The 21,825-nt window shown below is 39.6% G+C and overlaps 1 protein-coding gene across 5 annotated transcripts in view; it reads left to right on the forward strand.

The window, feature by feature from the left end:
- Window positions 1–21,825, forward strand: part of PDLIM5 (PDZ and LIM domain 5) — a 158,017-nt gene that overhangs the window by 77,957 nt on the left and 58,235 nt on the right. For 2 of the 5 annotated variants that reach the window (XM_066631593.1, XM_066631591.1), the window contains exons 2-5: window positions 7,535–7,552; window positions 8,365–8,537; window positions 9,948–9,984; window positions 12,612–12,641. In XM_066631593.1, the coding sequence (XP_066487690.1) occupies window positions 7,535–7,552; window positions 8,365–8,537; window positions 9,948–9,984; window positions 12,612–12,641 (258 nt within the window). Of the gene's footprint in view, window positions 1–7,534; window positions 7,553–8,364; window positions 8,538–9,947; window positions 9,985–12,611; window positions 12,642–16,280; window positions 16,398–17,814; window positions 17,932–19,582; window positions 19,712–21,283; window positions 21,497–21,825 lie in introns of all 5 variants that reach the window. The other 3 variants (XM_066631594.1, XM_066631590.1, XM_066631589.1) reach the window with 3 other exon arrangements.

Below are 21,825 nucleotides of genomic sequence, written 5' to 3' on the forward strand. Positions count from 1 at the left end.
AGAAGCCTAGAACTGGGACTGAGAACAAACTAAAGGTGGACTGGAAGGAGAGACAGATTGGGAAGCAGAAGCTAGAGGAAAAAGCCAAGTTGCTTAGGTAAGAAGCTGACCTGAATGTTTTATTCCCATCAACGTCCAGTAGGGAAAAAAGAGATTGAACGGGTCTAGCTAGCAGGGACCCTCAGGTGGAACGTCAGCATCCACTGATTTGACTCGCCACTAATAGTGGGGTTCACCTTTAAATGACTTGTAACAAGAAAAAAACCCCACATAAATCCCATTTCCTGTCTTCATACTGTTAAATAATTATTTCATTCCATTAGATTGCATTGTTCACCCCGTCTAGTGACTGAATGCAGTATAGTGTCTATACCAAGTATTCTGGGGCACCAGTAGAGGAGCAAGAAACTTGGAAGTGGGTCTTCAAAGCTAGTTTTCCACTGATTTGCTGTTCACTGGTTTTTTTAATCCACTGGGAGTTCCGGAACAGAATTCCAGTGGATAAAGAGGCACAACCTATATAAGAATAAATGGATTCCACCAGCTGGTTCTGAAAAGTAGGTAAATGTTGCCTAGTAACCAGTAGAATACAAATATTTCACTTTGAAGCTGTAATTGATAAAATACTAATTTCAAAACATACAGAATAAATTTCTCTTACTGTATGGAGAAAATGGTTGATATAGTTGAATTTGCCTAGTCTCTGATTGTACACTTCCATGATGTTGAACAATCCTTCATAGCTTGTTAATGTGAATTTGGAGTGCTATTCTTAAAAAAAAAAAAGACTTTGAAGGTTGCTGTAGCCCAGTGGTTCTCAAACTCTCGGAGAGTTTGATCCGTAGCGGGTGGGTGTGGGGGAAAGAAGCGAAGCAGGCTTCTGGATCGCACTGCTTTGGAGGGGTGCAGGGGCTTGCTGCCAGTTACCAGAGCCTGTAGCAGCCTCCTAAAGGTGTGGGAAGCCCCTACGTCAGCCTCCGCAGGGCTCCCCATGCTGCGGAGACCCTCAAAATCGCGATCGCAACCACTTCTGGTTTCACGAATGCAAAACCGATTTTAGAAATGGGCTATGTCAGATGCAAGGGAAGGTACCAGGATGCAGATCTCTTGTGCGATCCAGAAGTACAGATCTCTTGTTATCTGGTGTGCTTCCTGGTGCATTTGGTGGGCCACTGTGAGATACAGGAAGCTGGACTAGATGGGCCTATGGCCTGATCCAGCGGGGCTGTTCTTATGTTCTTAAGTGGTTGCAATCGCATTTTGAGGGTCTTCACAGCATGGGGAGCCCTACGGCACAGGGGCTCCCGACATCCCCAGGAGGCTGGTGCAGACTCTGGTAAGTGTCAGCAAACCCCTGCACCTCTCCAAAGCGGCGCAATCCAGTGGATCACATCGCTGCCTTCCCCCTTCTCTGCCCATTAAGGGGGCAGAGGCCAGGGCTCTCTGTCTGGGGCATTGTGGTGCCCCAGTTTGAGAACCACTGATGTAGCCAGTATCAGACTTACCTGAAGAAATCACCTGCAGAAAGGTTGAGTGACATAGTTCTTAAAAGGGGGTATTTCACATGTATACGTGTATTTACTTATACATATATTTATGTACATATATTTTATATATTAAGTACATGTATTTACTTATATCCCAAGCTGTGCAGGTTTACTTAGAAGTCAGTTATACTAAGCACAACTTGATCGCCTTATGTTGATAAACACTTGAGAGGAAAATAGTTTGATCTTTTGGGTCTGGAATAACTTTTTTTATCTGACTGACAGTATATTTCCTTGAACAGAATTTCTATAGTGCACATTTAATGATGTGCAGATGGCATAGCAGTTGGTACGGTATTCTTATAAATAGTGTGGAACCATATTATGATCTAAAATTGAAGGAGGAGTTCCTGTGAATTTGCAGCAAATAGACACAACATCCAAGATGGGACTTTGTATCAACTTTTCTTCTGGGCAGTTGCAGAGTCTCCACTGCACCCAGGACTGAGCTCTGGCCGTCACTAACCCAGTTCATTTAGCAACACCCTTTCCAATACATGCTCTTGGCAGTTGAGTTTCTCATAGTTAGCATTCAAAAAGGGCACAATTTTTAGCAACTAAAAGGATTTTGCCACCACTCAACTATCTTTTCCCCCAGTCAGGATCTAATAGTCCTTACTACTTATTAAATTGAACAGGGCAAATCCTGACTCTTAAATTTAATCATCATCATCATATTTATATAAAATGACCTCCTAGGCCCCTGGGTCGGACCCAACTAGTAAATAATGCCAATATTTATATAATATTTACAAAATTAAATGTAGCATTATAATGCTAATTTGAATGCTCAAAGTACTGTATAGCACACACTCGATACACTTTTGCATTTTTGCAAACTATTCACATCTGTGTTTGTCTCATTTTAAATTTCATAATATAGCATAATATAATACTTGTCATATAGCAGGTACTGTTTTTCTTCACTGCAGCAATCACTTTGTTAGTTTGGTGTAACTGAGATGGCCAGCAACACCATTGCAATTTGGATATTCATGCAGCTAATCAATGTTACATTATTCAAAATCCTCCTGATGCCTAGTTTTTCTTTGCATGTATTCAGTGATGTTATCTGGCAAAGTAAAAAAGCTGTAGACTTAATGGGCTTAGCTGTACTGAAAATATTATGGTTTCAAATGATGCTCAAGCCATTATTAGTGTGACAAGAATTTGCTTACACATGAGAGAGCTCTTGCTGATTAAACACCAAGACGTTGCACTGCCCTTTTTACAAATATATTTAGACCTCAGTAATACAATCTGTTTACTAAAGATCTTCGTAGTCAGTAGCACATTGCATCTATACATGCAGTGTACTTTGAGGTTTAAGCAGAAGAAATTAATACTTCTTGCTTCTGTGCCCTAAGGGACTTAGGATGAATACAGTTGCTTGCAGAAATTGGAAACTAATCTAGGGAAATGAGTGGACAGATTCTTCAATGTATAAAATAGTGCAAGGATATCCCTCTTTTGTTTTATTTATTTGAAAGATACATACAGGTACAGCCTCCCTATACCTGGATTTGGGACCTGCCGTTTTAACTTACCCCTGGTTCTGAACCCATGATTGAGGCCAGACTTAAGCTCCTGGATGTGACTGGAGATACTCTTGGGTTGCTGTCCAGGAGCCTTTCTGAGTCTCATAGAGGTTGCATGTGGCCTCTACAGGCTTCAGAAAGCCTCCTTGAGGTGTTTAAAGGGCACTTCCAGTTTTTGCTGAAAATTGGAAGTGCTCTTTAAACACCTTTGGGGGATTTTCTGAAGCCCGCAGAGGCAACCTCTGTGGGACTCAGAAAGGCTCCTGGATGGGTGACCAGAGAACACCTCTGGTTGCCTCCAGAGGTAATATGGCACTGACTTGCAGAATTGTTTATCTACAAGTTTCAGTATCTGTAGAGGGTCTGGGTCTCACCTGTAATGCCCCTTCTACCTCTGTAAGCATTTAGACTGGTTAACAAAATAAATATTACAACAAAAAGTAATCAAAATAACCAACACCAGACTAGTCATTACAAAGAAAGCAGATTAGAACAGTCAAAATTACCACGTCATCACTGTTACGCTCAGCCATATGCCCTATGATAAAATGTCTGTTTTAACTCCAGGAGGCTATGCTAAAGTCAGGCAGTCCTCATAAAGGAAGAGGTTGGATAACCACAAGCTCTGGGTGCAACTACAGAGAAGGCCTTGCCCTAAATCCTAATCAATTTACTATCTGCTGGAAATGACACTTAGAACAGAACTTCCCCAATGACCTCAAAGAGTGGGTCATTTCGTGGAGTCGGGCAGTCCTTCAAGTTTAAACTCAATGCTCAATTGTTCCTTAGTACAGTGGTGCCTTGCAAGATGAATGCCTCGCACACCCAAAAACTCGCAAGACGAAAGCGTTTTTGCAATTTTTTCTGGTGACTCGCATGACAAATTTTTCTATGCCGTGCTTCGCAAGACAAATTTTTAAAATTAAAAAGTTGAAGTTTTGTGCTTGAAATTTTTGAAATCCTCTGTACAGTATGTATGCCTTTAAAGAGCACTTAATAAACACTTTGTAAACCAAATTTGACTTTGTTCTGACCTTTTTTCCCCATAGGAACGCATTAATTAAATTTCAATGCATTCCTACGGGAAACCGCGCTTCGCAAGACGAAATTTTCGCAATACGAAACGACTTGCGGAACGAATTAATTTCGTCTTGCGAGGCACCACTGTATTTACAGACTGAAATCCAAACTGAAAATGCATATTTTCAATCTGAAGTGAATGTCTAGAAGTAATCTTTGAAATTGCGTCTTGTTAACCATAATCTCATATGTACAAAGTGTGACTTGCTGTTTCTTAAAATGTTTCATGTATACAATTCCAGTAATTCTTACAACAATCCTCTTTAGGTTGTTCACTGTTATTATCCCCATATGACTTGCTTAAAGGTAGTGGCTGACTAGGGCTTAACCTGGGAACAGTTGGCACATGCTTTTGATCAAGCAGTCGTAATGGTTCATTAATTAGGTATTTGTATGTTGCCGGACACATTTGCAAGTTTCTGGGTAATTTTAAATTCTCCAAAAATATAATGAAAAATACTTAGATGTGTCCATTTGAAATAAACTCTCAGCCCAGTCCTAACTTTCAGTATGCTGTATCCTGCCACCACAGTGTCCTTTGCAGTATCCGGCGCAGGTGAGGAGGCTGCTGTAGGCCACCTTGGGGTAAGGGAATACTTCCCCCCATTCCGCCCTCCTCTGCCCAAAAATGCCCTCAACTCCAGAACACCCTATTGCCACCCTCCCCCACCTCCTAGACTGCCTGGTTGTACCTTGGCTGGCCAGCATAGGTGCTAGATCTAGCTCTGTCAAGCCGGTGCAGGCCTTACAGTAGCGTAAGTAGTTTGCAACACTCAGGAGCCAGCGCAGGGGATCTGCGCCAGCTCAGCACAGAGTTTGGATTGCACCCTTAGGTACATAATTGTGCACTTAAGTAGGACTTGCAGTTAAATGGTTTCTCATTCATTTCAATTAGATTTAACCATGTTTAGCAGCTGTGGTACAAGCAGTAATTTAGTTTAGCTGTTTTCTAATCAAGTGAAGCAGAGATTGCTTACAGTAAGGAAATGTGGTAGTGTCTGTTGTTGGTGTTCCTGGTTCAAATAGTCCATAAGATACCATGTAAAAAGGGACTATTGGACTTTCTCAGTATGGTAGAAAGATCTGCAGGAAGGAGGGTGCTCTTTCCTCAGTGCTACAATCCTGAATGAGCTATATTCAACTTTGTGGCATGAACTTAGTGACAGCTGTCTTGCTTCTTAAGTGACTGTATGCAGTGTGCTGCTTTTATGTGGACTGTCCTGTCAGCCTGTGCATGAAAATGGTACTTTTGCATAGCACTGGAAAGATAATGTTAGAGTTTTCCCTTTTGGCTCACTGAGTAATTTTTTATTCCAAGGTTTGACATATTTCAGATCCAAGTGTGAGCAGGTGATTCTGGAACGTGTTGGAGTAGATCAATAGAGAGGTCATAATAAACATGTTAAATGTTTTTTTTTTTCTCCATTACAGGCAACAACAGTGACAAAGTTAGTATTAGTGGCACTGGAATGAAGTTGTGTGTGTGTGTTCTTTTGAATAATTGGCATGTATGAAATTAAAATTTTGCAAGACAGCTGTGGCTTTTCTTAAAAGTAGTTTTGAGTAGTTTGAATTTATTTTGGATATTTACATGTCTGTGTGTTTACAGTATTGTGGTAGTTGTGTGGCTTTCATGAATAACATGAAAAAGAGCGACTAGCAATAAGCAGTGCTTTTGTTTTAACATCCAATGATTACAATCTAGACTTTGTTAAAAAGACTAAAATGGTTGCAGTTGACATATTGATTGTAGGAGAGCCAAGTGTTGCTATATATTCAAAAAAAATGTTCCAATGTTGTTGTATTTAAGATAACTAAAAAATTTTTGCTACATTGTTTCTTTTCCTCCTACCTGCCTCCCTGTTTCTGGCTTGGGTGAACTAAAAGAATTAGTGTCTAAATTGATTTCTGGAAGGGCGAAGTTCCTTTGCCTTATGGCACCATCTTGCTACCAGACTTGGTAACTGCTAAAAGTGCCTATATTAAGAAATTGTGCTGTACTTCCTGAGAAAAAAAGGCTTCTTAGCTTTTGACTAATAAGTTTGTATCATTTAAATGAGTCTGCTGTTTTTTAAAATCTTATTTATATTTGCTGCTTTTCAATATAGCTTTAATTTCCCCAATTAATTTTCTATTAACTTTCTCTTGTTGCTTCACTCTTATGTGATTTCCTATCCATCATCTTGGAATCTCCTCCCTTGTCTGTCTTTCATTCTGTCCTTCCCTCCTTCAGTAACCCTGATGAGGCGTAAGTACTTCACTAATATAATTTGCTTCTTCAAATTTAAGGAACTATGTCTCACAACAGTGCAATATTGTCTAATAAAATAATGCCTTATTACCTAGCCACTCCCCCCTCCCCCATTAACTCCTGGTTGAAATCATTTGTCCTGTTTTCTCAATTGTAGTTCATTCTGTTCTGGTTTTTAAAAAAAAAAGTGCTTATGGCATGAAGTTTAAAGTTCTTTGAGAAGAAAAGTTGTATCCCGGATGTGAAGTATTATAGGAAGCCATTTGTTTGAAAGTTAATCTCTTCTATTCTGTAATAGCCATGGGAATTAAATGCACACAAAATTGATTGCTTATTGGAGGCTAAATAAATACATCATATCTGAAAGATCAGTTGTCTTTTAAAGTTGACTGTGTCTTTCTGAAGGCAACTGGCATAAGTAACTTTAAACATTGCAGTCTAACATTGCAGTTAAACTTTGCATTGCATAACATTGCAGTTATGATAAACACAGACAACAGTTTAAGGCCCAGTACATTCTGAGTTCTAACGAAACCAGTTTTCCCAAGAAAGCAGAAACAGTCCTCCATATTGTCTGCTAAATTAATCAGGGACTATTAAAGTGCCTGCCTGTGCCATTTAGCCATTTAGTTATTTGATTTTTCTCTGTAAACCGCTTTGTGAACTTTTAGTTGAAAAGCGGTATATAAATACTGTTGTTAATAATAATAATAATAATTTGTAAGATGCAACTGGCTGTGTCACTTTCTTAGTAGTAAGTAATGCTAATTACCCATCCTGTCTTCAAGGAATACAATAATCAGGCAGTAGAGGTGGTGAAAGATGCTCCATCCAGTTAAATTATCTGAATTGGGGCTGATAGGCACAGTATTTAATGACAAAGGGAGCGACCATTTTCTTTCTTGCATCAATTCTCAAGTTCATATAAAAATTGCTTATGAGGGTCCTTGGAATTGAAAGGCAGGTTAAAATGTTATAAAATATACTTGGGGCAGTTTGTTATAGTAGAAGCTTTTCACCATTTCTTACCACTTATTTGCCTCTTTTCTTTTTCTTTTTCTTTTCTGCGTATACTGGACTCTTTATTCTGCTGCTATTCTCTCTGAAATATGTTAAAGGAAAAACCCACCTAAACGGTAATTGTCAGAAAATTACTCTGTGTGTGTGTGTGCAGCAATACATGCAACTTTTGGATGGTGACCTGTGCATTTATTTTGGTGTTGTATATAATTTATAACTGCTTGAGGACACAATCTTATCCAAATTTTCAACACCGATGTAGCTGGAATGCAGCCCTGAGGTAAGGGAACAAATGTTCCCTTATGTTGTGGAGACCTCTGTGACTGCCCCACACAAGATACTGTGGCATTTTTTTAACTGTTGTGCTAGTTATCTCCAAACACTGTTGGCAAGCTGTAGTCTAGAGGAAAACAGTACAAACTGGCTGTGGCACCCTTTGTGGCAGTTTCCTGCATTCTATCTCTTGTGTACATATGAGCATGCTAGGAAGATAAGTAAGCACTAGAAGGATTCTCATGCAAGATTTCCATATGTGACTCTGGAGGAGTGGGGTTCCTTCACTACTTCTGTTGGTCAGTACAGATAAAGTGGGAATTCAGTACATGTGCCTTATTAATAGGCTAATTGTGAAATAAGTCATAAGTTTGCTGTATCTCATTGTTGCATGCATTGTTTCAACTGTGCATGTTCTCAAGGTGGGAATGGATTGCTATCTACATGTACCAATATTGTGATAAAAATTTAGGATTGAATCTTGGAGTGCCTTGTACCTTAATTGTAAATGAATTTTCTTAGAAGGATGGATTGTACATTCCCATGAACATTATTTTGAAAAAGGTGCTTAATGATTGTGGTTACAGTCATGTAATAGCATTCATACTACAGAGCATATTTTACTTATATAGACTTTTCATTTCAATTGTGTTAGTCCACCACGGAAGCATGTTGTGTATACGAATACGGAGTTTTACCATCCACCCACTCTCAGCAACCACAGCAAGAAGCGACTGATTGAGGATACTGAGGATTGGCATCCAAGGACAGGAACTACCCAGTCACGTTCTTTCCGTATCCTTGCACAGATCACTGGCACTGAACACAGTAAGTAACTGGATCTTTAATTAAAAAAAAAATTCAGGTATATAAAATTGTACAAGTATATGCAATAGCTGTACAAGTATATGCAATAGCTGTACAAGTATATGCAATAGCATATGCAAGTATGCTATTGACCTGGAGACAGGGATAAGCAGTGGGGTGGTGATTGAGAATAAAACAGACAATATCATAATGCCATTGTACAAATCAATGATAAAGGCTGCATCTGGAGTATTTTATCCAGTTCTGGTCACCACATCTCAAAAAGGATATAGCGGAAATGGAAAAGATGCAGAAAAGAGCAATCAAAAAACTTACTGGACTGGGGCACCTTCCTTATGAGGAAAGGCTAAAGTGTTTGAGGCTCTTTAGAAAAAAGGCACCTGGGGGGGCATGATTGAGACATACAAAATTATGCAGGGGATAGATAGAGTGGATAGAGGGATGCTCCTTTTCTTCTCTCTCAACACCAGAACCAGGGGACATGCACTAAAATTGAGTGTTGGGAGAACAGACAAGAGAAAATATTTCTTTACCCAGCATGCAATTGGTCCGTGGAACTCCTTGCCACAGGATGTGGTGATGGCATCTGGTCAAGATGCCTTTAAAAGGGGATTGGACAGATTTCTGGAGGAAAAGTCCATCACAGGTTACAAGACATGATGGGTATGTGCAACCTCTTGGTTTTAGCAAAAGGCTACTTCAGAAGGCCAGATGCAATGGAGTGGCAACAAGATGCAGGTATCTTGTTGTCCTGTGTACTCCCGGAGCCATCTGGTGGGTCACTGTGAGATACAAGCAGCTGGACTAGATGGGCCTTTGACCTGATCCAGCAGTTTTCTTCTTAAGTTCTTAAGCTGCTGACTGGAATGCTTGCAGGGAAAGCATACAAGAACTATACTGACTTCCAGTGTCCATTTCAAGGTCCAGTTGAGGGTGCTGATCACTACCATTGAAGCCATATAGGGATTGGGCCCTCTGTATCTTAAGGGCTATCCTTCTGCTATGTGAATCTACTCATCCATTAAGACTATGTTCTACATGCTGTCATTGAAAAGCTTGATTGGCATGCATGCATGCAGGGTGTGATAGCCAGGAACTTGGGAAATGTGCTATCTCAGAGAGTTTAGGTATTGCTTCCCCCCATTATATAAAACCACAACAAGGTTAACCTGTTCCTCCTAGCCTTTTGTTTGTGAGCTACTGCTGAAGATTTCCCCCCTGATTATGTTAAATTACTATTTTAAATTTGATTATATTGAAAGCTTTTTGTGTTGTCCTTAGCATTTAATTGTCTTGATACCAACTGTGAATGGTGGGACAAAAATCAAGTCTAGATTAAAGAAAAATGAAACAACTGGAAAAATGTTTATAGCTATTCTATGGAAAGTAATGTAGCTCATTTCTTCACAGTGAAAGAGCCTGAATCTGATAATCCAAAGAAGACGAAGTAAGTAAATGAATTGACATTCTTGATGTGTTTTATATAGTGCATGGTTTAATTGATGGTATGAAGCTAGCTGTATGTATGTAAAATCCTTGCATTTTAGATGTAGGTGGTTTGCACGTTGTTAGGCAATAGAGTAGATCATGGAATTTTCGTTTAGAGATCTAAAACCCTTGGCCAAAAACCTTTTCTTTGTCAGAAGTGAGAAGATTCTTGAGTCAAGGAAAAAAAAATAAGTAGCCTCTCTAGAGTGGGGAAAGGTAGTAACAGCTGAACTGGTTTTGGAAATGAGGTCTAGTTTTTTTCATTGTTCTGCGCCATTCATGCATTATTGATTTTTATTTATTTTTTTACTCTCTTGTGGTTTTATGAAATTTTGGACTGTATGAAATACAATATCCTACTGTATTTCCACCTGGGTCATCTCTTGAGGTGACTGTTTTCCATATTTACATTATGATGATGCTTCTTCCTTCTTCTGTCAACAGCAGGATTTATTTTATTTATATCCTGTCTTTCTCCCTTCTGCAGTTGAGGTGCTCAAAGTGCTATGTTATACTATACAACATAGTATAAAACAACCTTAAAATACATAAGAGGCCAAAACAGCATGGAGACTACCAAAATGTAAGGGGCAAAAGCCAAACAAAAATAGAGAAATTTACAATCCGCTCCCAAAAAGATGGTAGATTCATCTTAATTTGAACGCCTAGGACAGCATATGCAGCAGGACATGCTCATCTCTTTTGGATCGATTTGTTTAATAATGTGGGCCAACCTTGTTAGAATTGTTGACACTTAAAGCTGAAAACTTGCACTAGACCAGTGTTTCTCAAACTGTGGGTCAGGACCCACTAGATGGGTCTCAAGCCAATTTCAGGTGGGTCCCCATTCATTTCATTATTTTATTTTTAATATATTAGACTTGATGCTACCCTTGTCTGAGACTGCATTTGGGGAAATGTTACAGACCTGTACTTTTAACAAGCTACTATGTATATTTTTTTGACAATGATAGTAAATGGGACTTACTCTTGGGTAAATGTGGCTAGGATTATAGCCTTGGATTGTTAAAAAAAATTTCCTGTTTGATGATGTCACTTCCGGTGATGACATCACTTCCGGTGGGTCATGACAAGATTCTCATTCTAAAAAGTGGGTCCCGGTGCTAAATGTGTGAGAACCACTACACTAGACTGTAAGGATAGTTAGGCGAAACCTTTAGCGCATGAATTCTGCATGTTTTGAACCATGCATGAAGTAGTTGAGATGCAGGTCTCTTTCCTTTCTTATTTCTCTCTCTCTCTTTCTCTCTCCTATCACTTCTTTCCACAGGGAAAAGGTTCCCCTCCACGTCATAGGCCCCAGATACACAAAATTACGTGACTGGCACCATGGAGTCTCAGCACGTGTCCTTAACGTCCAGTGACTTTGCAAGCTGCAATACTAAAACACGTGCCCCTACTTCTTCCTCTTTCTCTTTCAAACGCTTTGCAAAGAAAGAAATGAAAACCATTAACAAGAGGAAATCTAGTCTTTTCTATACTTTTTTCTAACAATTTCCTACTAATGTGTAGGAATACGATCATTTTCTTTTGCTTTAAATGAATATCTAATTAGACAGTCAACACTACAGTGGCTTAGAATACCCATGATTGACTTGGAAGACAATAAGGGTTCTTTTTCTGCCCAGGAGAGTGGCTTATAGTTGCAAAACTTGAATTCTTGTCCATTGTTACAGTACAGAGAAAAGAAACTGGCTACAATAATGCTTAACTTGGAAAAAATGGTCAGTGGAACCATCTTTCGTAGTTGTTGGGCTTTCCTATGTGACTCTGAATTCAGTAAAATCTTAGTGGGTGTATTCTAGAGCAGAATGTACATGTTTTAAAAGCAGTAAAGTAAGAATACTTTTTTTGTTACAGTAAATCGATTTTTGCCATATTAGCATAATGCAACTCTGCTCTGCTTCAGTGAATTGTCGCTTCATACACAGGAGAGACCTAAGGGGGGAAAATGTTGGAACGGGGCTGGGTAACTCAAGAGATGAAAATAGTATGAGATAATGAATGTAGAATTATTTATTGCAGGGTGAATTTTTTTGATCTTAAAAGCAATTTCAGTGATGCATATTACTCTGTAATATAATGTATTATAGCAAATGCATATTCATTAATTTATGCTTTGTGAAGCTTGAAGAGTATATAATAAATTTTGCCTTTAAGTTAATTTTTTCCCCTTGCCTTTTCTTTGAGGTCCTTTTGAACTCTGTGCACAGGTGTTCCACACACACATTGACAGTACTGTGACCCTGCTGAGAGAGTTATACCCCTTGTCTTGTCTTGAAAACAAATATATCTTGGCCTATTTCATTTAGAAATCCCTGCATTTCCTATTTATAGTAGGTTTCTGGGAAGACGAACGTAAACAGAATCCTTTTCAAAGACATATTTCTGAAAAGTTTGTTTTATTTATACTTTTACATGTTGAAAACCAACAGAAGCCTTGACAAAAATGGTTACTAGTTTGGAAGTTCTTTCCAATGGTGTGAAGCTTGTGGGAATGCAAGTCTTCATAATATATACTTCATAACAATGTTTGCAGCTTACTGTTTGTTGAATTATCTCTAGGGAAAGTCAAACAGAAAATGGAGATCTGAGGTAACTGTTCACTTGTTTGACATTAATGACCACGTGTGCAGAAAAATAGAAATGTATGATGCCAAGCAGTGAAACTAATAAACTGTGCAAGTCCTTTTCGTTATGTGAAACAATAAAACAAAAATGCGGGCACACACATTCCATTTGTATTAATATCTAAGTTTTGGTTACTTGGTAAATAAGTTCAATTTAAACTTTGCACAATCCTTTTGACTTTGGAAAAAAAAACCCTTCTGTATCATGTTCATTTATGAATAATTCTTATTTCTTCATTAAATAACATATTGTGGTGCATTAATTAAATTTCATATCACCTTTAATGCATGTACACCACAGCAAAAATACTGTCCTGTAAATGTAGACTTAATATCTAAAAGCATCATTGACTTGGTCTTTTTTGTGCTTTGCTTAATTAAACTTGCATTTAAATTTAAATCAATTTAATTATGTAGGAAAATGAAGTTTTTGTGTAGTATTGAGAGGATTTTTTAAAATCAGAAGCATTGTGTTCTCGTTTCTTCAGATATTATTATAAAGTATATTTTTCTGAAGCTTCATTTTAGTGTTGGCTGTGTGCTATAAATTGCATATGAAGCTTTCATTTGCAATAGCCAATCTGAGCTTTCATTTTTCATAGGACATGGTAGGATTAGTGTTCACCAACTAGGTTCACAACTGCAGTTTTCCTTTCCCTATTGAGTGGTGGAAATCTTAATGAGGGAACGGGGGGATGAGGGTATTTCTGTGGTCACTGTGAGGAGCAGCACGGCCCTTCCTTAAGGAGGCAGCAGCAGCTGGAAGTGACAATGGTGGGTCTTGGCCCTGCTTTTCTCCTTTTCTCCTCCTCTGCCTCACAGGGAGAGTATACTTCTCTGGGGTGTACTCCTAAAAGATTTCTGAGAGTGGCTTTGGAATTGTGAAGAGGAACAGAGACAAGACATGCTTACGACTTGTGCATTTTTTTCTCTAATTCCCTGTAACGCCTGAAATGAAACTTTCATGTCTCCCACTGCCAAAATATGCAGAAGGTGGAGGGCAGGAGATGGTTTCATTTCAAGCATTAGAGGGAAATGCTTAGAATCCTCATGTTTCTTTGGACATCCAAAGCCACTCAGATGTGTACAAAATTTCTAGTTCCTTGAAAATAACCAGCAAAATTCACTGAAATGTCTTCCATGGAAACTGCACAGACAGGGAACAGAACTTGAAACAAAGTTTCATGCAACTTTTTTCTTGTTAGGTTGCTGTAAATATTTAGGAAAGTTTGGCACAATCCTAACCAACTTTCCAGCACTGAAACTGCTGTGTCAGTGTGGTTTGCACTGCATCCTGCAGTGGGGAGGCAGTCAAGGGGACCTCCTCAAGCTAAGGGCATGTTTGTTACCTTACCTTGGGGGTTTCATTACGGCTTAGTCAGTGCTGGAAAGTTGGTTAAGATTGTGCCCTTTGTCTGGAAGAATGTATTGATCTCCAACAGTACTGAACACAATTTTCTCACGAAAAAATGTTGGTAGTTGAAGTTAAATGTTAGAACCTTCTGGTGGTAATTCCTAGTTTTGTAATTTATGGCTAACTCAGGAGGGCTACTTTTCTTAAACTAATTATATGAAAACACTCTTGATACAACTGTAACACAGTGTTTTCTGTTCAACCCATTCTCTGCCAACCTCCTTTTTTCTCTGTGTACTCTAAACCATACATGCACACGCCTTTCTCTCTCACTCTCTGACCTGCAGGAGAGTTTCTTTCTAAACCCTTCTCTGTCTTCACCATGCTGTCTTTCTCTGTGCCCCATTGCAAATCTGCAACTCAGTCTGTGAGTGTCCCCATCTTTTATTTCCTGACCCAGCTCAACTACTTCCCATGCCCAAGTCATTGCATCAAAAGACAAATGGCTGTTGCTTTACATTGCATTTGCAATTCAACCTCCAGTAGGCTTTTTTTGTCTGGTACAATTTTGACTTCTTTTAAGGGAATGGAAAGCCACTCGCTTGCTTCCAAGCTCATAATGTCTGTCATCATTTTCGTGTCGTCCAAGAAAGGAAACCTTTTTTTTCCTGGCACAACAAGCATCCAACTTACCTGAATGCATTCTCTCCTTCTGCTTGAAGATTTGGAAGCTCTTAATGGCTACCAGATTATGTTCCAGTCTCAGCTGCTATCCATTAGCTACGTATACAGTGTTTGAGCTAGAAATATTTTTCTGATGGTTTCTGCTGATGGTGCACGTATCGGTTTTATTGAAAACAACAGGTTTAGCAATCAGGGCAATATTTTTGTGTTTTCTGTACCGCATTCATATATATTTTTCTGCCTTCTCCTCACCTTTTAGCTTTTCCCCACTTTCTTATTGTACTTAATGGAAATTCGTTCACCTCAGTTTCTTTTCTCCCCTCCCCTCCCCAGTTTTTCCTTACCGCTGCCTTATCACTATTCTCCTTCGCCCAGTTCAGTAGCAACAGAACATGGAGCATTTGTCCCCCCAGCAATTCCTGCCAGTTTCAAACCATGCGGCACAGACTGACTACCACAAAGTAGGAACATTGGCACCAACTTGACCAAGAACCTTTGAATCCAGGGAGATTATCCCTGCATCACTATATTTCAACACTCACTGGATAGTTACAGTGGGTATCTGGAAATCTACCAGGAGGGTCATAAGATAGGATAGGGCATCAGTTGACATGGTCCCTCTAATGTGAATGTATAGCTAAGCCAGAGAGAGAGAGAGTGATCTTTTTCTTGGTTGCCTATAGTAATGTGTATAGTAATAATAGTGTATTTCATTATGTAGATGGCAACAGTGAGTAGGACACTATGACATACTGGACATAGACTTCTGGATAACCAAGGAAGTCTCTTGAGTTAGATTAGTTAGATTAGCATTTGGGAGACAGAAACAGTTATAATTTTAAAAGCAAAGTTAATTTGACATATTTGGATCGAGTAGACAAAGTTCGTTTAGCTAGGCATGAATATTTAATTTCTTCTTAAATAGCAAGCTCACCGTTATAAACTCATGTTGAGTTTGAATGCCGAAATATTCCAATAGAAATCAGTAAGATTTATTTCAAGAGTGTTATCCCATCTTTCTTAATGAAAGTTCAAGGAAGTTTACAATACACAATAAAACCACAGCATAAATTAAGAAACAAAAAATAGCTGCACATTGAAAAACCCAATCCAGGCAGATTGATCAAAATTATACAGCTCAAAAGGTTGGGGAGTACAGTTAGTATGAACCAGTGAAGGCCTGCTAGAATTTTTTTAAAGTCTTGTGTTGGTGCCTGAAAATTAGCAAAGTGGGTACCAGTTTCACCTCGTAGGGTGAGAAGTTCCACATAACAGGGACTGTCACTGAGAGAGCCCTGCACTGGACTACCACCAACTGAACCTCTGACAGATACCTGCAAGAATGTCTCACGGAAGGATCTTATTGCATGGGCCTTGTGTGGAGGAAGGCAGTCCTTTCAAATACGGTGGCCCAAAGCTTTAAAGGTAACCACTAGCACCCTGAAGTGCATCTGGAAACATTTACAGGAAGTATGTATCTCTGTGGGTGGCATAGAATATTATGTAGCCTAAAAATGTGTGTCTGGTAGCATAAACTGTGTGCATTCTGTATTATTGTGCATAAAGCATATTTGCAGGCCTAACTAACGGACTGGAGATGCAACATTCCCATTCAGTAGCTACCCAGACCTGCGAGATACCTGATGTTTCAGAACAGCCACCATTACTATTACCTGTTCAGAGGTCTGCTTCTCTGTTCTAAGTTTGTTTGTTCTCATGTGACTAAACTTGTGAAAACTAATTTTGTGGCATGATTTCACAACAAGCATACAAAATGACTTAACATAAAAAATCAGTCTCAAGTGTGCTAATTCCTTCAAATTTGAAGGACAAAGATCACTTTTGTGAAAAATGGCATGATCTCATTGCATTTGGGATTGAACCAGGGGAATCAGTGGAGGGCAACTGAGACTGTGCCCTTTTCTTCCAAATAGCAAAAGGTTAAGGGCCCCTCCCTAGCCAGTCCAGTCCCCTCCCTCCAGCCCCTCCAGTCCCCTCCGTAGGGATGACATTGTGCTTACACAGCCCTCCTAAGAACATAAGAACAGCCCAGCTGGATCAGGCCAAAGACCCATCTAGTCCAACTTCCTGTATCTGACAGTGACCCACCAGATGCCTCAGGAAGCACACAAGACAACAAGAGACCTGCATCCTGGTGCAGCCCTTGCACCTGGCATTCTGAGGTATCCTATTCTAAAATCAGGAGGTTGAACCTGTGGCTTGTAACGTGTGATGGACTCTTCCTCCAGAAATTTGTCCAATCTACTTTTAAAGGCATCTAGGCCAGATGCCATCACCACAAGGAGTTCCACAGACTAATTACATGCTGGGTAAAGAAGTATTTCTTCCCCTCTGTGCCTGGAAAGGTGCAGAGAGTAGGGAGATTGGTTATAGAGGGTATTCTCTGTGGTAGGCTGCTATTGAGTTGGACTCCTGTGCCATTTCTTACTAAAGCTTCTAACATTTGAAAAAAGTGCTTTTAGGATGTTCTAGTAGTTTGAAATAGTGCTTTCAAAACATTTAAAAATATAAGGGTAGAGCTTTGTTTATCATTATTACTTCTAGCATTTTCTAGGTGCGCTACACAAATTCAAGCATTATATAGACCTTGCCAGCAGGCTAACAATTTAATATACATGATACAGAGGAGACAGAGAAGGTACCAAAATTCTCAAATTACATAGTGACGTGGTGGAATGGCCACTGAGAAGACTGTTCTGGAAGGGGTATAGCCAAAGCTCAGCTCATCTAACCAAACCAAAAGGAGTGGGCTATTCTGTCTCAGCTCTTCCTCTTTTGCAGCCAAGTGAGAAGAATCTTGTACCTCTGTTATGAAAGTAAGTGTAGAATCCTTGCAAAAGGCTGAATTTTTATTTTGCCCAGTTCTTACCATTTCAAATGAATGTTGGAAAATCTATATAATGCAGTAACTACCTGTTTTTGGCAGTGATACTACTAGTGTTTCACCATGTCATTTTCTTGTAGTAGTAGATTAATAATTTTGTGCACAAATGTAATCTGTGTTCAATCACAATAGATTTAGACTTAAGATTTTCGTTTAAACCTGGTTTATTATCTGATTTTGGGGATGGAATTAAAGCGAGCTGCCATCGACCAGGGCACAAGCAACTTCATTTAATACTGTGGTAACAGATCTTCCCGCTGTTTCTACTGCCAAACTGTCTGGTTCTGATCTCTCTACTTTATCTTACACAAGGTATTGGACTTCCTCCTGGTTACATTACTGTAGTTCTTAATACTCATCATTTGTCTCATTTATCTTTCTTTTGCTTTCTGTCACTGAAAAATGGGGGTTAAATTTGATTTGATTTACATGAACCTAACTTTGATTTGCACAAATGGAAGGAACTCCAAGGAAGAGGCTGACTTGAGCTGCTCCCCCCCCCCCCGGCATGGCCTACATGCCGCGCCTACCTACCAGCATGGCCTAACCAACATGCCATACTCCATGTTGCTCTGGTGGGTTACTTGACTCCTAGGAGTGGATTTTTATGTGCTGCTGGATCCTGCAGTGGGATGGAAGAGGTGGGGAATTTCCCATGCAGTCTAAGTCCCATGCCGCCTTGGGTCCCTTTGGGGAGAAGGGCGGGGTATAAATAAAGTTGTTGTTATTATTATTATTAAGTGTGGGATACAGCCCTTGATTATCAGTTTAAATAACAACTTTGCATAGATAATTCCAGTTATTGCCAACCTAATCAAAGGGAAGCAACTCATACTTTACTTATAGGACTTCATTTCATTGTGTACTCTGTTCTTGTTTTTCTTCCAAAAGAAAAGAATTAAAACAAAAAGGCTAAGTATGGTCTTGGTGTGTTCAACTGGAAATGTAATCATTTTTTCAAGTCTAAGAGTATGAATTTGAGAAGGTGACAGGAGTGGAGAGAAACACTCATTTGGAAGGGGCGACATTCTTAGAGGAGCTTATAGGTCCCATTGATCTCCTTTCACTGTTTTGTTTGTGCCTTTGCATGGTGGCCAAAATATAAAGGCATCACTAATTCCATGTCTTTATCAGTTACCTGACATATATTCTCCTCTGCAGCTGTCAATGATTGGAAAGGAACAAATCAGAATACTGAATCCTGATCCAATCAAAATGCACACAGTGATTTGAGAAGGAGGATTTGGGTATATCTTGAATCTTTTCACCAATTCTCTATATGTCTTTTGGGAAGCCTGATTCACATGTTGGGAACCGGTGCTTCCATAATATTCCAAATTGAAAATATTGAGTTTTCTTGAAAATTACTATAAAATCACATTTCAGAGTGAAAGAAGTGAACTGTACACACGACAAGTATTGCCAGCAGTAAATTCAGCAAATTCCATCACTAGTGTTATGCTAAGGCCACCAAAAATTACCAGAAATCTTTGGATAGGCATGTGATATCTACAGTAAAACATGCAATATGAACAATTAGGTACTGAAAAGGTCTACTGGCTGGAATTCCATCATCAGTGTTGACAGCGAGGTATTCTGAAACTCATAAGCAGAGCATATGCAGAGCAGAGCATATGAGCATATGCTCATAAGCAGAGCATAGGTGGGTTAGTGATCCCTTTGCTTATTTATTATTTATTTAAAAGATTTCTACCCTGCCTTTCCTCTGCCAAAGCAGATGCTCTCAGAATAGCAGTTTTATTTTACAGTTATCAGATCAAATGCTTAGTGTGGTATTGCTTGAATGAAAGCTTGTTGAAAACTTTGATACACATTAAGTTAACACAAATTATTAATTACGTACACTCCAATATAGATTTGAATATTAGAAGGGACCTTAAAAGGATTGCTGATGAATGAAACTTCAAGGTGTAAATTCACTTTTTAAAATGTTATTCTTCAGAAAACAATTTTTCGACAATCCTCTGGAAGCCTTGCCCAAGTGTGCCCCTCATCCACCAGCTGCAGTTCATATTTCAAGTGCATGCAGTCAAGTAGCCATTCTGTCCAAAACGGTATCTACTTACTCTAGGTAGTTTTATTCTTTCTTATTCTCCTGTTTCTATCACATCATTAAGCATAATCACTAAATGTGAACTACTGATGCTTGTTGGATTTGACTGAAGTGGAATGGAAAATTCTTCATCTTTTGTTCTGTTCTATCCAGTGTCTTTCCCATCTGCTACCTAACCAATATTCATACTCTGCACATCCCAGTGCATCTTCTGGGGCCAGGTGTCTGGCTATGCTGGACTTGGAATAACCAGAATGGCCAAAGAAATTGTTCCAGAACAGGGCCTCTGAGAGCTTGCATTGGGTCCAGAGCAAGGTGCCTGATTGGGCCCTCCCCTCCTAAATTTTTGTACTGTACGGTTTTGTATTATATAGTTTTCCCATGGCTCAAGCCTCCCTGGAAGTGCAGTATAGATTTATCATGGCCTGGCCCCCCCTGGATTTTGCCCCCCCCCAGTTCTCTTCTGGAATAATTTAACCAGAATGGTTAAATGTTCTGGAATAACCAGAATCCTGTAACCAGAAAGGCAGAGGGGTATTGTGTCCTTCCAAAAGGTTGTGTCTTCAAAAAACAGCAGTTCTGCAGTGCCTTTTATACATGATCCAGCTGGGTTCAGAGCAAGAATATGGCTCTGAGGAGCTACCAAAAACAATTATTTTCAGATCAGATCTTTTGTAATTTCTTTAAAGTCTGCTTTCAAGTGAGTGAAAAATAAATCTGGATCCAAAACCTTTTAGCGATCCAGAACTTAAGTGTTATCACCTGCTTAGTGTTGTCACCTCTGGCCCTCAGCACGCACCAGGAATGCTAACTTCGGCCCTCTGTATGAAATGAGTTTGACACACCTGTTTTATACTATTTTGTGAATACTCATGGTTTTGATCCAAAGTAGACTTCTGAAATTACCTTGGTAGATGAAACATTAGGATATCTGCCAAACATAAATTTTCTAGAGACTTTTATCTAGATCAGAGGTTCCCAAACTGGGGAGTTGCAATGCACCAGCCAGGGAATCTCTGTGTCTGCCCTTAATGCAGTTGCCACAATTGTACATCTGCCAGGAATAAAAAGGTTTTTTAAACTTGCTATTAGCATAACCTGCCTTCTGGGGGTGCGAGGAGCCCTCAGAACTCTTTGCTGTGCTCACCATGCCTCAGAACAACTAAAAAAAAAACCTGTTGCAACCCACTTCTGGTTTCACGATCATAAATCAAGTCACAGTCACTATTTTAGTTGTTTTGAGGTGCAAGGGTCCATGGGCTCCCTGCACCGCGCCCCCCCCCCCAAGAAGGCCAGCACTGCTAATAGTAAAATTTTAAAAACACTTTTATCCCTATCGTAATCATGGCAATCGCATTGCTGCCTTTGCCCATCCCCTGACAGCATTTACCCCAGAGAGTCTGGGAACTGCTGGTATAGATCATTTCTAGATCTTCTCTAATCTAGCAAGTCATTTGAGAAATTGTAGTTTTTCCAAAAAATAAAAGTTCTCCCCAGTACAAATACTGTGCTCTACCCTCTGTTAGGAAACATTTAAAACTACTGTATTACTTGTGTGTGTTAATGTTTCATAATTCTTGTTGGATCAAGGTCAAGTAAGATCAAAACTGGTTCTCCACCACTGAGTGTCCCAGCTGCTACAAGGTTGTGGACAAATGAAGCAAGTAATAAAAAGACTCTACCAGAGATGAATTCAGTGGCAACTCAGACCTCTGACCCACTTGTATTCCCAGTTGCATCAGTGGAATCTACTTCCCTAGTCCAACCTCTGAAATCTGTATTGGTAGCCCCGCTTCCTGACAGGTATACAACTCCTAGCCCATTTAAAACCTGACTGTTTATTTTCTTACAATGAAACATTCTATGTATGTCGTTGAAATGCCATAAAAAGAGAAAATTCAGGTAGCCCTCGTTTACAGTGTTTCACAACGATTCACAATAATGGTGGTCATTGTGAATCACTGCAAACCTACTGCTCTGGCGAGAGGCCAGGATCTTTCTGAGCATCATGGTTGGGCTGGGTCTGGAGAGAAGAGTGAGGGGATTCTTACAGAGCACCACCTCTGCCACTAGCAATGGCAGCAGCATCCTGTTGCATCCTGACACTTGCACTGATTTTTCCTTGGAGGACC

This window comes from Tiliqua scincoides, chromosome 6, assembly GCF_035046505.1.
Source record: "Tiliqua scincoides isolate rTilSci1 chromosome 6, rTilSci1.hap2, whole genome shotgun sequence".
Lineage (NCBI taxonomy): Eukaryota > Metazoa > Chordata > Lepidosauria > Squamata > Scincidae > Tiliqua > Tiliqua scincoides.